Below are 14765 nucleotides of genomic sequence, written 5' to 3' on the forward strand. Positions count from 1 at the left end.
GAGTGGAGAGGGGAGCAGCAACGAAGTTCTGCAGATAGTGGAGCACTCCCCGGTAACTATCTCCTTCTCGCCTAAAGATGCTCACTGGATCCAAATGCCCCATGAAAACACCTTAGTCATTAAGGCAGTCATTCACAACTTCAGAGTCCTCGAGATCCTAGTAGACGATGGGAGTAAAGTGAACCTGCTGCGCTACAGAATCTTTCAGCAGATGAATATCTTGGAGAAGCAGCTGGTTAGGGATTAGGCCCCGGTCAAGGGGATAGGGGAACCCCTATGGCAGTAGAAGGAAAGGTAAAGGTGGCCTTGACACTGGGAGAACCACCCCTATCGTGCACTCACTATGCAATCTTTCTTGTGGTGAAGCTCCCCCTAAGTTACAACGTCATTCTGGGAAGGGCGATACTGTATGTTTTTGAAGCAGTAACTAGTATTCGATACTTGACCATGAAATTTCTCATTGAGCAGGGGTGGGGGTAGTTCGAGGGAGGCAAGAAGAAGTCCGGGCGGTATACTTGGCCACAATGGCAGAGCCAAGCACAGCTGAAGAAGAGGTGAATTTGGAAGTCATGGAGGTCTGGGATGAGACGAAGGAAGCTAAGACGGAGCTCGTTGATGAGCTGGAGACATTTCCATTATCCGAAGAAGAAGCTGACAAAGTATTCAGTATCAACGCGAGCCTTGACAGAGACTAGAAAGAGACAATGATGGCTCTTATCAAACGACATGCCTCGAACTTCACCTGGAAATCTTCAGACATGCTGGGGATCAATCCGATCATGATGACACATAAACTGAACATCCTCCCCGGAACCAAGTTGATAAAGTAGAAGAAGAGAGTATTCGAGAAAGAGAAACAACAAGCCGCCAAAGAAGAAGTCCAAAAGCTGGAGGAGGCTGGTTTATGAATGTCTTAAGGGATTCAAGCTCTTTCTTATTATTATTATTATTATTTTAAATTTATAAAAAAAAAGCACAAACAAAATCTAAATAAATGGCGTTAAAAAAAACGTAGTAAAAATATTCATAGTTGACATTCTCAAAAAAAAAAAAAAAAAACATAGTTGACAAAGGGGTAGGCACATGACGAGGCCCATAAAAGGAGACCCATCTTCGGCCCATCAGGCCCAAAAGTCCCGACCTGACCACAGATCTAATTTCAAGATCCAATTTCCGTTTGCTTTTTCTCGCATTCAACAGTGTTCTGCTGCAACAAAATTGAGAACGGAAAACAAAAGCAAAGAAAAACATGGGCAACGGCGATGGGATCTTGGGGAGCAAAGAAACTCAGAGAATGCTGTCAGAAACACACAGAAGGAGGAAATGGCTGAAGAGGCGAGAGAGATGGCTAGTAATACTTGGTGTGATCCTTCATGCTGTTTATATGCTAAGTATCTTTGATATTTACTTCAAGACCCCAATTGTTCATGGCATGGATCCTGTCAAACCTCGCTTCAAGGCACCAGCGAAACGTCTTGTGCTCCTTGTTGGTATGATATTTTATCAAGTACTATGTGTTTGGTAATATGTCTCTGTGAGAGAAGAGATGCTTTTCTTCTCACTCTGTCTATACCAGTATCATTACTTAAGGGAACAAAGGTTTGAAGTATGCTTTTAGTGGGAAATGGGGCGTACCCATTTGAAAATAGAAGTTTAGCTTGGAAAGTGAATGAAATGAGAAATGTGGATAACCCTTTTCAATGGTATTTTATAGCAAACTGGCTGCAATTTTCAGCCTTACATTGTATTTATTTGTAGTTATTTCTTTGTATTTTTCAAGTATTTTAATCTTTCTGTCGAATTCTTTGGTGGAAAACGACTGCAGCGGATGGTCTACGTGCTGATAAGTTTTTTGAGCCGGATTCAGAGGGAAATTACAGAGCTCCATTTTTGAGGAGTGTAATTAAAAACAAAGGTAGATGGGGAGTTTCTCATGCCCGACCCCCTACAGAATCAAGGCCTGGTCATGTTGCTATAATCGCTGGTTTTTATGAGGATCCTAGTGCAGTCACAAAAGGTGGTTACCTTGTCTTTCTGGTGCATGAGGGCTGCTGTTGCATTCCATCATCTAAAGATGTTCCATTGCAATTGCAGGTTGGAAAGCTAATCCAGTTGAGTTTGATTCAGTTTTTAATCGAAGCAGGCATACATTTTCCTATGGTAGCCCAGATATTGTCCCAATATTCTGTGGCGCCTTGGAACACAGTACATGGAAGAGCTACCCTCATGAATTTGAAGACTTTGCAACTGGTTTGTCACACCCTGTTAAAGTTCTGTTGGAGTAATTGTCATTTGCGCAAGCTTTGCTTTATTGTGAAAGCTCAAATGATCAATATATATATATATATATATATATATATATATATATATATATATACATATATAAAGGGAAATAATTATGACTAAATCTCAATCAATATATTACCATAGAAACCAAAAATTTTATATCAAATTTTCTCAGTTATTATATTTCTCAGCTCAATACTTTATCAGTTCAATAGTGTTTATGCAGATGCTTCCTTTTTGGATGAGTGGTCTTTTGATCAATTTCAGAGCCTTCTGAATAGGTCCAATGAAGACCCAAAGTTGAAGGAGTTACTTCTACAGGATAATCTTGTTATATTTCTGCATCTACTTGGCTGTGATTCAAATGGTCATGCTCATCGTCCCTATTCATCCATCTATCTCAATAATGTTAAAGTTGTAGACGACATAGCTCAACGTGTTTATGCTCTCCTTGAAGATTATTATAAGGACAATAGTACGGCATATATATTTACAGCTGATCATGGAATGAGTGATAAAGGTTCGTTTGGAAATTATTATTACTTCAACATCAATTTCTCCTTTTTTTTTGCGCATTTTAAGTAATACATAGTATTTTGAGAATGATTGAGAATGATTGTAATTTGTGAATCAATATAGCTGGTTGGCCTAATCCAGAAAAATTGGTTCCACATTCATGAATTTTATACATGATTAAGATGTTTTATTATTTGGATTCTTTAGAGAAGACTAAACTACATGTGTCTCCTGTGATATATCATCTCAAGTAATGCTGTTCTTCGAGTTCTTTTGATTTATATTTTGTAGAAGCTGATATAAATGTTTATACTGATAGGTAGTCATGGAGATGGGCATCCTTCAAATACTGATACTCCCCTGGTTGTTTGGGGAGCAGGTGTCAAATATCCCAAGCCAATCTCTGGAGCTGGCCAGTCTGATCCTGGTTTTCATTTTGTTGATGAGCATACACATGGCATGCCAACACCAGTAGATTGGGGCTTGATTGGGATTGAAAGGGTGGATGTGAATCAAGCTGATATTGCACCTCTCATGGTTATACATTTTTCCCCATTAAACATTCTTTTCCTGAATTTATGCTTTGAGATTTCCTTATATTTTGTTGGTAATTGATCTTTCTCTTTTTTCCTGCTTTTATGGCAGTCCACGCTTCTTGGTTTACCATGCCCTGTTAACTCAGTTGGAAATCTACCACTTGGATATGTTGATATGATTGAGGTTGGTTTTGTAGATCTCTTCATTATAGTTGTGATAAACAATAATCAACATTATATTTGTGTAGAAATATGGAGGCATTGGTGGATTCAGCAATTACAGAAAAGGGGGAGGGAATGTATTATATGCCTCATGGATCAATACACCCTTCTTATGGTACAATTTCACAAGGCCATTGGTACGACCTCGAGGGCTCTGGTGCAACCAAGAGGTTGTGACATGGCACAGTGGGAACTAGACCAAAGCCTTTGGGATTGTACCAAAGGGATGTCTCAATAGTTATAACCCAGAATACCATAGAATAACCCTAATAGAATTTTAAAACTGCAATCAGAAACTGTCTAATCTGGATAAATTTGTTAGCTAAATCAGACTGAACACAAATTTAATTGTATTTTTGTATGATGGTTAATTCTGAGAGACATTTATTTATTTGGGGGAAGGTGCTAGAAGGGAAATCCTTTTGCAGCATTATAGATGGCATATAATATTTCTTCTTGTGTGCCACTGAGTGCATGATGATTTGGAAACATCTTGTTTTATTAAAGAATAAGTCAAACTGAATATGACTGGAACAGGAAATGAGTTTTCTCTCATTGTCCAGGCAGAAGAAGTTGAAGCTGTGCTAGCAAATACAAAGCAAATCCTCAACCAGTTTCTTCACAAATCACGTATCCTTTTCAATTTATCTATCTTAAGTTTCATCTGTATGACAAATGCCTTGCAACTTTAAGCATCATATATTCATCCCTTTCAAAAAATCTATTTCTGTTGCCTATTTGAATATAGCAAATCCATAATTATCTATTTGATTCTGATTATGTGAACAACTTGATGCTGCTCATTTTAATTTCAATTTAATTGAAATGAATGGTTCTTCATGAAAGCTAACCTTAATCAGGATACGATATATATCTTCCTTGTTTAATTTCCGTGCCAAAATCTTTACATTTCATATTTTCAACATCTAAAAGATATATCATCTTTGACACTTGCAATGCTTGTCTAAAGCTTTACTGGAGTGTTATTTGAGTTTTATACTTTCTGTTGTCTTTCTTGACAAACTTAGATATAAAGCAGTCAAACTCATTATATTTCAAGCCATTTAAACCGCTGGTTCAACATTCCTCTCAGTTGGAACACATTGAAAATCTAATATCAGTAAGAGACTATCAAAATGCAATGATTCTGACCCAAGAGCTCAGAAGCTTGGCTCTGCAAGGACTTCATTACTTTCAAACATATGACTGGCTGATGCTGATGACTGTAATTACTCTTGGGTATCTTGGTTGGATGGTCTATCTCATTTTGCATGTGCTAAAATCTTATACTTCACTGTCAGAAAAGATAATGAAGATGGAGCAAGCTGCAGAGCAGAAAAACAAAACTGGAAAAGTAATTTCTAAGTAAGCTTAACCTCTTATAAGCTGTATTCTGTTGCTAAGTTACTTAGACTAGTGTATGAGTGTGAGAAAATGGGTACATATTCTTGTATCTGTCTTGTCAACTCTTTAAATAGGAAATACGTGATATAGATCTAAATTTAGATATAAGTGCTTGGATACGTTATGCTATATAAAACAAAATAAAATAGAATAAAAAAAATATATATATGTAACATTAATTGTAGTCTAAATAGATCTTCTAACATACCACCAAATAACAATTCTCTATCTAAGGAGAAAAACAATGCTTTGTCATCCATGCTTTTCATCTTGAGAGAAAAAGTGCTCTATTAAATACTAACTATGATTTTCAACTTTAGATATCACTGTAACTTGAGTATCTGACTACATGAATATTTGTCGGACACATATTCCGTTTCAAGTCAACACGTATATGGCATGACAAAATGAAAAGTTGGAATATCAGAGTTTTCACCAAAGGGAAAAAAAGAGAAGCATTTGCAAATTTATAATGTAATACAAGGATTTGTGCTTCCTTTGCATGATTTTACTTGGAGTCTGGTTTTGGAGGTTTTGAACATAATCCTGTATTCTATATTTGATGCTATCTTTTAATTAGCATTCTGAAATTAGCCAACTAAGGGAAGTTTGTAGAATGCCTTATTTTTCTGCGAGAATCTAGTGACACTTGATATTTCAAGACAGGGCTTCCTAGTCCCTTATCTTTCTGTTCCCCGTAGATTGTGCTAGCTGAAAATTATTATTTTTGACAGTTGCAAGCATTCAGCCGGGAAACAGTGTGAAAGAAATACTTTGTAGCTAATGTCTAGCAAGATACTAGTGAATGTAATAATTTATACCAATACTTAGAAGAAGAATTTTCTGTTGCAAATTACGTTCCATTCATGATGCTTTTGTTTTCCCTTGATCTTTCTAACTGTTTTCCTAACTGTAAATACAACACTACTGCTTGATTATAGCAACTACTCTTACTCTGTTGCCAACTTGCATGCAAAAATCTAATCTTAACAACCATCCAAGTCTAGCCTAGATGGTCTCCTCATGCTGTTTATAGATTATGAAGTGGACAGCCTTAGATTTGAGTCCCCTCATTCACCAATATGGTAAATGAAATCAATAAAAGGGGAGGGGTAGCCCTAATTGTCTAGCCCATATCATGTTAAACCTCATCGGGATTCCCACTGAAAAAAGAAGAAAAAAAAGTATATTCTTCACCTTAAAATCTTCTCAATTCTTATTGCACTAAACTTCACTTTAATGGTTTTGTCTATCTTAAATTTTGTATAACATAATCCCACTTTGCTCATTATCTTCTCTCCCCACATTTTTTTATTACAGCATATTTAAATTGTTCATCATCACAGCCGTCACTTTCTTCTTTCCTTCATCTTTGTGAAGCTCACTAATGGAATCTATTTGTACTAGTGCCAATCAAGTTATGAGTTATGATTAATCCTTGCTATTGGATTTGTTTTTACATCTGAGATATCTCATTTTATATGGCAGGTATATCTATTCGGATGCCTGTTGATGGGAGTGATTTCTGTTATATTATATGTGGAGCAGTCACCTCCTCTGTACCATGCATACATTGCAATGACTGTATTTCTTTGGACCCAGATACTTGGTGATTATCAGTTTGTAAAAGCACTGTGGAGACATTTAAGTGGGAAGAAGTCCAATTATGCAATTAAACTTTTAGTTACTTGTGCCATATCAATCCTATTGCTAGAATTCCTGGTATGGGAACTAAACATACAATTGCTTTTTACCGTGATCAATTGCTAAAATATCTTTATGAGTGTCAGGGATGTTAATTATATTTTTGTGCAGGTGAATAGCTTCACAGAGAGGAAACTTTATACCTGGTGCTTCTTAATTGTGGGAAGTATAGCTTCTCTTTACCTTTTCAAAGCAATTCCGTGGAGATCTACAATACCAATTTTTGTTTGCGTTGCCTGTTGGTGTCTGTCTGTTTTTACTTTGATGCCAGCAGAAATACCAGACAATAATGAACTAGTGTAAGCCGCATTTTAAGTATGTTCATTTTCTGAGTGAATGATTACGAAGTTAATTCGGTCATCATGTTGCTTAACTGTCATTTTATTTTTTAGGTCAAATTAAATGCTTATGATATGATGATGGCCTTCCTCTAATTTGGATCAGGATATTGACAATCTGTGAATTATGAAGTATAATTCCACCATCCCTGCTTTTCTTCTTTATGGTGAATACTTTTATTGGAAAAGAAGGGTTAGACCCTATACAAGATCTGAGCATATTGTTCCTCATTCCTCTAATCTACTATAATAAGGTTTTAGGCACCTTATTAAATTGAAGCTTAGAATTAAAAGAGATTTTCTTTATTAAAAGTACTATTCCAAATAATAATGTTGATGTTGTTCAACTGATGCAAAGTTTTATGTGTAATGCATCTGCTGATCTGCCCAATGTAGGTAATACAGACTTTTCTTTGTTAATGATGGTTTTCTCGAGACCAAACTCTGGAACTATGAAACTTTTAAGGATAGATTTTAAACAATTTAGCTACTGCTTCATTAGATACTATTACTTTCAAGTGGTTGATCATGTAATATGAGGGTTACAACTTTGTTTCTAGAATTGCAAGTGGAGCTATAATTATCACAATTGGAGCAGCAGCCAGGTGGCTAGATAAGCATTCTGAAGGGAATAAAAATTGGTTAGCTATTTGTTGTCATGAAACAGATAAGCCCAAGCAATCCATGCTATTTTACTTGCAGGTATCCATGTTCTTCAATTCTGCTAATTAGAAGTTCAACCATACAGTTGCCAAACAAATCTTAATGCTGATTTCCTTTGCATGAAAACTAGGCTCTTTTGGTTGGATTATCATCAATTATGGTGTCATTATCAACATCTCACAGAACACAGAAGCAAGAACTGCACTTAATACACCAGTTAATAAATTGGACCCTTGCTGGTAATGCTTTTGGACTTTTTTTAATTTTTTTAATTTCAAATGCTATTTGCATGTTTCTATAAAACCCACAAATGTTGTATGTAAACTTTGATTTTACTTCATCTTAAACTAATAGTATCTTTCCTACTGCTCATTTTGATCATAAAAGTATCAAATATGTGATACCATTGTTTAGGGTTTTCTGGTCTGTGGTCAACAAGAAGAGATCATGCACTTCACTTGGGGAATTCCTGGCCCCAACTTATGAATTTGATTGAGTTATTATTGTTTTTGCTATTCCGCACAATTTGGGTGTTGAACCCAAATGATTGCCACCTAAGATTTTCTTAGATGTTCCATACCAACATATTTGGTTGAAGAGTTCTTTAGTTTTGTTTGCCTAGTTTCCTTTCTTTTACTTTTATATATGCTTAATGCCGTACTTTGAGCATTAAAGGAACTTCATTGCTTTACTAACACTTGCTCCTTGTGATTGTATTGTTGTAGGTTTCTCTATGGTTCTCCCACTTTTCTCAGAAAATGGCCTATTGTCACGACTGACTTCCATATTTCTTGGTTTTGCACCCACATTCTTGCTTCTATCTATTGGGTAACTTTGTTTTCTGTGACATTATTCTCCTTTAACACTTCCGTGGGCGCACACAAATGCAAGATATACTAATTGATTTTTCTCTCCCTTTTTGTGATATCCTTGCAGATATGAAGCTCTCTTCTATGGTGCACTTGCTCTTGTACTTATGGCATGGATACTATTTGAGAACACACTTCTCCACTTAACCAAGCTGAAAAAATTGTCAAAGTATGAGGATTACACTACATTAGAAAATGATAGGTGCCTGCAGCTTTCTGACGTGAGAATTCCATTAGTTTTTGTAAGTCTTATCCTTTTGTCTTCTTTTCTTTTTCTTGCTCTTCACCATTTTCCATTATTTTTTGAAAGCCTTATCCTTTTGTCTTCTTCACCTTTTCTTTCTCTTCACCATTTAAAAGATATTAAAAAAACTGCCCTTTGCTGCTGTCTTAAATCTTCTTAATGTGCAAGAAAGTGAATGATTATGTTGGATATCATCTTTGGTGTCTCTTTGGTATCATCTTTGATGGTTTTTTCATTCAGATGGTTCTGTTTAATGTTGCTTTCTTTGGAACGGGGAATTTTGCAAGTATTGCTAGTTTTGAGATTTCATCTGTATATCGATTCATCACTGTCTTCAGTGTAAGTAAGATGCAACTCTGATAATACATAATTGTTTTGTATTTGAGATCTATTACTCGACTGCTATTGTCTGATTGTTTTTGCAGCCTTTTCTGATGGCAGCTCTTCTTATTTTCAAGTTGTTCATACCATTCATGCTTGTAATGTGAGTAAAGTTGTATTTTTTTCTTTTTTAAACATGACAGCTGTTCGCAAGATAAATAACATGATCTCATTGAAACTACATTTTCTGATTTGTAGTATAATTTTTAAAAGAATGCAATATGTCAATGCCTCAATGGTATATAATGTTGCCGGTGACCGTCAATGGATCATAGTCGTCACTAGAGTTTTTTTTATAAAAATAGGTGCATGGCTATGGTATTTATCTCTATAATCTTTTAGATTTGTAACCTAAAGCTTTCATGTTGGACTTCTATTTTTTTGTTGTTTTTTTCCTTCTAAAGAGGGAGTTAAAGACCTGCCATTCATATGATAGACGCAAGACACCAGAACTAATAAAGAAATAGATGTTTGAAAATAGAAACATTATTGATAAACATCAAGTGGCAGATGCAAGGCTGAAATATGGTTAAGGTCGATTTTTCTGATGCTCCCTTTTAGAACCCCACTTTGATGTTAAATATGTCATGTTGTTAAAATTGATGGGATTCTCCTTAAATTAAGAAGAAGATTACTTCTTAATTTAGGAATTAAGTATCCTTTTAATTTAAGGGTTATGTCTTCCTACATTTAAGGATCTATATTTTGGTATATATTTGCACTATGTGTTACATAAGAGAAGAAAGAAATTGAGTAAAAATGTAGCTTTTTTAGTTATTTTCCTTCTCTTCTATTCCTTACCTTCCCTTCCCTTATTTTTCTTATAATAAAAACTTGCACAAGTTATGCTAGCTCATGTGAGCTGTGTGTATCTTTCAATAACATTGTGCAACGCCTTCACTTCTTTCTTATTCTTGAGAAAACAAGACTTTACATGTATGTAGGCAGTTTTCCTTTTTGCACCTCTTGTTATATGTTATCAATAATCATCCTTTATCCAAAATTAAGTTCTATATCATGTTCAAAGACAAAATGGAATGTAGTTTCCCAGTTTAAAGTACTAGTATGTTTGACAGAAGGCCACAAAGTTCACACTTCAAAGTGGAAAACACTTTTCTGTCTGACGGAGTCATAGGAAGTGAAGTAGGAGGGGCATATGTTTTAACAGAAGGCTTAAAACTTGACAAGGAAATTATGTATGACATGTAGAAAGTTTATTTAATAGAATTGAAAAAACCTTCTTGATTGTGTGGTCGATTATATTTAGAGAATGAAATTTGAATCTGGTTAGCAAGATCTCCAGTGTGGATGTGAAAGCTTGTATCTATTACCTAAAGATGCTATAATTCAAGTTCTACTCATCTTAATATCTGGATCCTTTGATCACCAGCTTTTTTCCCCATTGAATGATTTTGCTCATTGGAGAGTTTAGAAGTCTGAAAGTATGGTTGACTTCCATTTGAAGAAAGCTAATTGAAAACTAACTGATAAGGTGTAGCATTTGGGCAAGCAAAATCACTGTACTGATCTTGTTTGTTTGTGTAGCCTAAATTTACACTAGGACAATTTTTTATTTGATGGTACTTTCTCTATATATCTGCCTATATACACATTACTATTTTGGTTGAAGGACAACATTTAATTGGAAGAAAGCTAATTGGAAACTAATTGATAAGATGTAGCATTTCCAGGCGAGCAAAATCACTGTACTGATCTTATTTGTTTGCGTAGCCTAAATTTACACTAGGACAAAATTTTTGATTTCATTGTTCTTTCTCTATATATATTCCTATATACACATTACTATTTTGGTTGAAGGACCGCATTCAATTGCCATTTACTTGTTCATTGCAGATGTGTGTTTAGTGCAATAACGAAACTACTACGAGTTCCACGTTTAGGATGTTATTTCCTGGTTATATTATTTTCAGATGTGATGACTATCCACTTCTTCTTCCTGGTATGACTACTGTCCATATGGTGTTCTTCTTTATCTAATTTAGTTCTGACTTCTGACCTTGTAGATTTTCATTTAGAACTTGTCAACTTATTCAGTGGCAACTTATTTGGTTGTCGCGGTACACAGATTACATATCTTATCCTCATATATATTTGTGGGTGATTAACACAATTATTTTCCTTGTCATTTTAATGTCTGGCAGCATGGTCTTAGCTTTTGATTCTATCAACTAGATATGCGTAGTTGAACTTGATTTCAAGCTGCTATTGTTTGCATAATCTGAAAGCAGTAGACAGCATTTTATTTTGGATTAAATGTGGATCGCTTAGATTATTTGCCAAGAACACTTTGTTAAATCCTATAGAGTTTGTGCCGAATTTTCTGCACAAAATTCAAAACTATACCACGTTGTGGGGGGGTCATTTATCTCTTTCTTGGAACGCTTGCTGATCTGCTAAAAGGGGCAATGTAGAAAAACCACCTGTATTTTAATCTTTTTTCTTGGAAACTTAGTTCTACTTGTGATGACAAACAGGTCAGAAACACAGGCAGCTGGATGGAAATTGGTAACAGTATCAGCCATTTTGGAATTGTGAGCGCTCAAGTTGTGTTTGTGCTATTACTTTTTGCCCTCACAAATGTATACACAAAAGACATCCGAATTAGATCAGATGGTTCATCCTCTAGGAAAGCAGTTTAAGTCGCTCTGAAATCAGAATTTGTAGGCATCTAAATTTGCAGCTGCATTCCCTTGAGTTGAGTCTTTACATTGTCATGGAAAAGATCTGAAAGCTGCTCCATTTCTTTGTTTTATTTTTGGAAATTATTCACGGTTTGATAATGCGAGACTGATTGGTTGAGGTGTAATTTTCAAGTTCATCCAATTCAATTTTGCTTAATGTTAACATGTTTATTGCAATACTTAGATCTGTAAGGCCAAGTTTTCACATGTAAAGCTTACAAGGCAGAAGGCGCTTTGATTTTTTTTTTTTTCTTTCTTTTTCCTTTTGTCCTCTCTCTCTCTGTCTCTGGGTTAGTGAGTTTTGAAAATTCATGCGAGAACTATTTTAAAAGTAAAAATAAAAAGAAAGAAAAATGAAGGTCTCTTTTTTGGGTAGAAAGGAAAATGGTCCAAAACTGCCGATGCAATAGTATTGGCCGCAAGATTTGACTCAAGTGTCTTAGTTTCTACGAAAAGGTCTGGGCAAATTAGCATGTATATTAGCAAGCCAATTACAGCAGCTGAGAGTTGGTCATCAAATTGCACTAGTCGCTTAATTCCTCGATTGGCTCTAAAGCTCTATTTGTTTTACAGAAATATTTTTAAGAAAAACATTTCTCATTAAGAAAAAACATTTTTAAGAAAAACATTTCTCATTTTAAGAAAAATATTTTTACAGGAAATATTTTCTCGATAAAAAAAATTTAGTCATTTTTAAATTAAATGACTCAAAAAGTTATTTTCCACATTCTAAAAATTTTTTAAAATTCTTTTTATAAATTTGTTTTAATATATTTTACTTTTTAAATTAAAATTAAATAATAAGAAATAAATTATTTTATTAATTTTTTTTATAAAAAATATTTTTAAATATAAATTATTTTTTATAAATAAACGGAGTTTAAAACTTTTCTGCACGTTCCGCCAGAAAAACCTCAACCTGTAGGTTCCTAAAGTTCAACTCTTGGCCCCGGAGGATGCAATGCAATTGCAGCTCTTGTGCTGAAAATCTATTAGAACAGTGGTTCCTTTTCCAGACGTAGAACAGGGGAAACTGTTAGGAAATTACTGAATGAGAAAACTCACTTTTCCCATGTGGCCTATATATATATATACACACTAAGGGAATTAACATTTACTTTTGTCCTATTGCACTCGATATTTTTAAATTTTTATCTGTTCAACACTTAATCAACTTAACGTGTGGATGCATGCTCTATTAAGCAAGTTAAAAACAGTATTTTGTGTCTCAATTTAGAAAAAATGTAAGGATTACTCACCCCATCTTTTGCTTCACCCTTATTTTTACCCCAACCAAAAGCTCAAGCACCAAAGCATTCGTTCACAATCTGTGGTGATTTTCTGGTGGAGAACAAGCAGCCAAGGCTAACATTAATAGGTTTTCTATATGATTTTGCAATATCAGTGTGCCATTGTGGGAAAACATCTATGTTGAAGTATTTATAGAAAGATTTGAATCCAAAAAGGAGGTTTTTCGAGTGTAGAAATTATTGGGGCAAGATGTTTAATTCATAATATAAACAAACAAGGAATTAGTGAGTATATGATGTTGTGCATGTCTTTTGATGTTAGATCCATTTCTATCTCTCCCTCTTCGAGTCACCTCACTAATGCTTACAAACAAGCACTTCACTAGCCATGCAAGGTTCATGGCCTACACCAAAAATGCCCCATCTCCTCTGCCTCTCCCAGCATCCTCCTCACTACCTCCAATACTGAGATCAGCACTTCTAGATACAGAATCAGCATTTGATATACAAGCATCAACAACTCCTCTAGCAATCACATTATGCATGCGTACATTTGGCACTAAAGTAAATGCAACTGCATTTGGAATCTGCAAAATTAAACTACTCACGTTGACATAAAATTTTAATGCACAATACATGGGTAGTCAGATTCAAGCTACAATCTCATCCTTCTTACAAGCTGCTAAAATGACTACATGCCTTGAAAAATATTTCCTTTGAATACCATGTGCTTATAAATACTTTACATTAGTATTCATGTTGATAACCCTAAATGAGCCCTGCATCTGGTCCATATACGTGTCAAAGCTACAATGGATTATAGCTTGTGTTATATTCTACTAAAAATAATTTCAGATTAGTTGGTATAATGGATTATTATTGCTTGTGTTATTCTACTAAAAGTAATTTCAAATTAGTTGGTTATAGTGATAGTGATTGGGATGGAAATATTAACTATCGAAAGAGCACATCCGAATTTTTTTTTTTTCATCGAAATTCCACTTTTATTTAGAGTTTAAAAAAACAGTCAATTGTAACTTTGTCCTCATGTAAAGCAAAGTATGTAGCAGTTACATCTTGTATCGTTATGAGATCTATTAAAAAGATTAACATTTTATATTTGTTATGAGATTTAGTTAAGAAAATAATTGAAAATGTTGGGTTTTACTTAAAAAAGAAGTTGCTGATTTTTTTATTGATAAAGTTATCAATTGCTTTGAGTAAAAATCTAATTTTTCATGATAAGAGTAAAAATATAGAAGAAAGTAGCTCCAAAGCATGTGAAGAGTGAAGAATAAATTACAGATATATTCACTAAAATATTGAAATTTAAAATTTTCTATAAATTGAGAGCAGAAAGAATGTTAAAAGGATTAAACTTATTAATCAGTCATTAAATATAATTTATTTATCTATAAAATATTTAATTAATTTTATATACCTAAATTATTGTTTATATAAGATTTAATGCGTGAATTAGTTCATGTATTAGTCATTAATAGAGATTCATATATTAAAGAGTTCATGTAGTAGAGTTTTAAGAGACATATATGTACTCTTATATAATCCTATGTAATTTGTGTTTTATAAGAATGAAAGAATTCATTAAGTTTTCTTACCACTAATTTCCTTTTTCCTTTCAACAAGGAA

General features: G+C 34.3%; 1 protein-coding gene across 1 annotated transcript; it reads left to right on the forward strand.

Annotated features, from left to right (window-relative positions):
• Nucleotides 1-1187: 1187 nt before the first annotated feature.
• Nucleotides 1188-12042, forward strand: LOC110605390 (GPI ethanolamine phosphate transferase 1). The gene is made up of 18 exons (XM_021743953.2): nt 1188-1490; nt 1826-2017; nt 2095-2250; nt 2513-2806; nt 3122-3339; nt 3448-3522; nt 4124-4190; nt 4589-4914; nt 6453-6686; nt 6780-6967; nt 7567-7708; nt 7800-7908; nt 8395-8497; nt 8606-8780; nt 9023-9121; nt 9208-9266; nt 11018-11123; nt 11659-12042. Exons 1-18 carry the CDS (start codon nt 1250-1252, stop codon nt 11821-11823), a joined length of 2949 nt encoding a protein of 982 aa, XP_021599645.1. The 5' UTR covers nt 1188-1249; the 3' UTR covers nt 11824-12042.
• The last annotated feature ends 2723 nt before the right edge of the window (nt 12043-14765 follow it).

Source organism: Manihot esculenta, chromosome 17 (genome assembly GCF_001659605.2).
Source record: "Manihot esculenta cultivar AM560-2 chromosome 17, M.esculenta_v8, whole genome shotgun sequence".
Taxonomy (NCBI): domain Eukaryota; kingdom Viridiplantae; phylum Streptophyta; class Magnoliopsida; order Malpighiales; family Euphorbiaceae; genus Manihot; species Manihot esculenta.

What these genes read in the sequence shown, in the direction of transcription:
- LOC110605390 (XM_021743953.2), top strand. Translation starts at nt 1,250, where the DNA reads ATGGGCAACGGCGATGGGATCTTGGGGAGCAAAGAAACTCAGAGAATG. An exon ending in TCATGGAATGAGTGATAAAG is followed by an intron (nt 2,807 to 3,121) that starts GTTCGTTTGGAA and finishes TTATACTGATAG; the next exon opens with GTAGTCATGGAGATGGGCAT. An exon ending in ATACCATTCATGCTTGTAAT is followed by an intron (nt 9,267 to 11,017) that starts GTGAGTAAAGTT and finishes TGTTCATTGCAG; the next exon opens with ATGTGTGTTTAGTGCAATAA.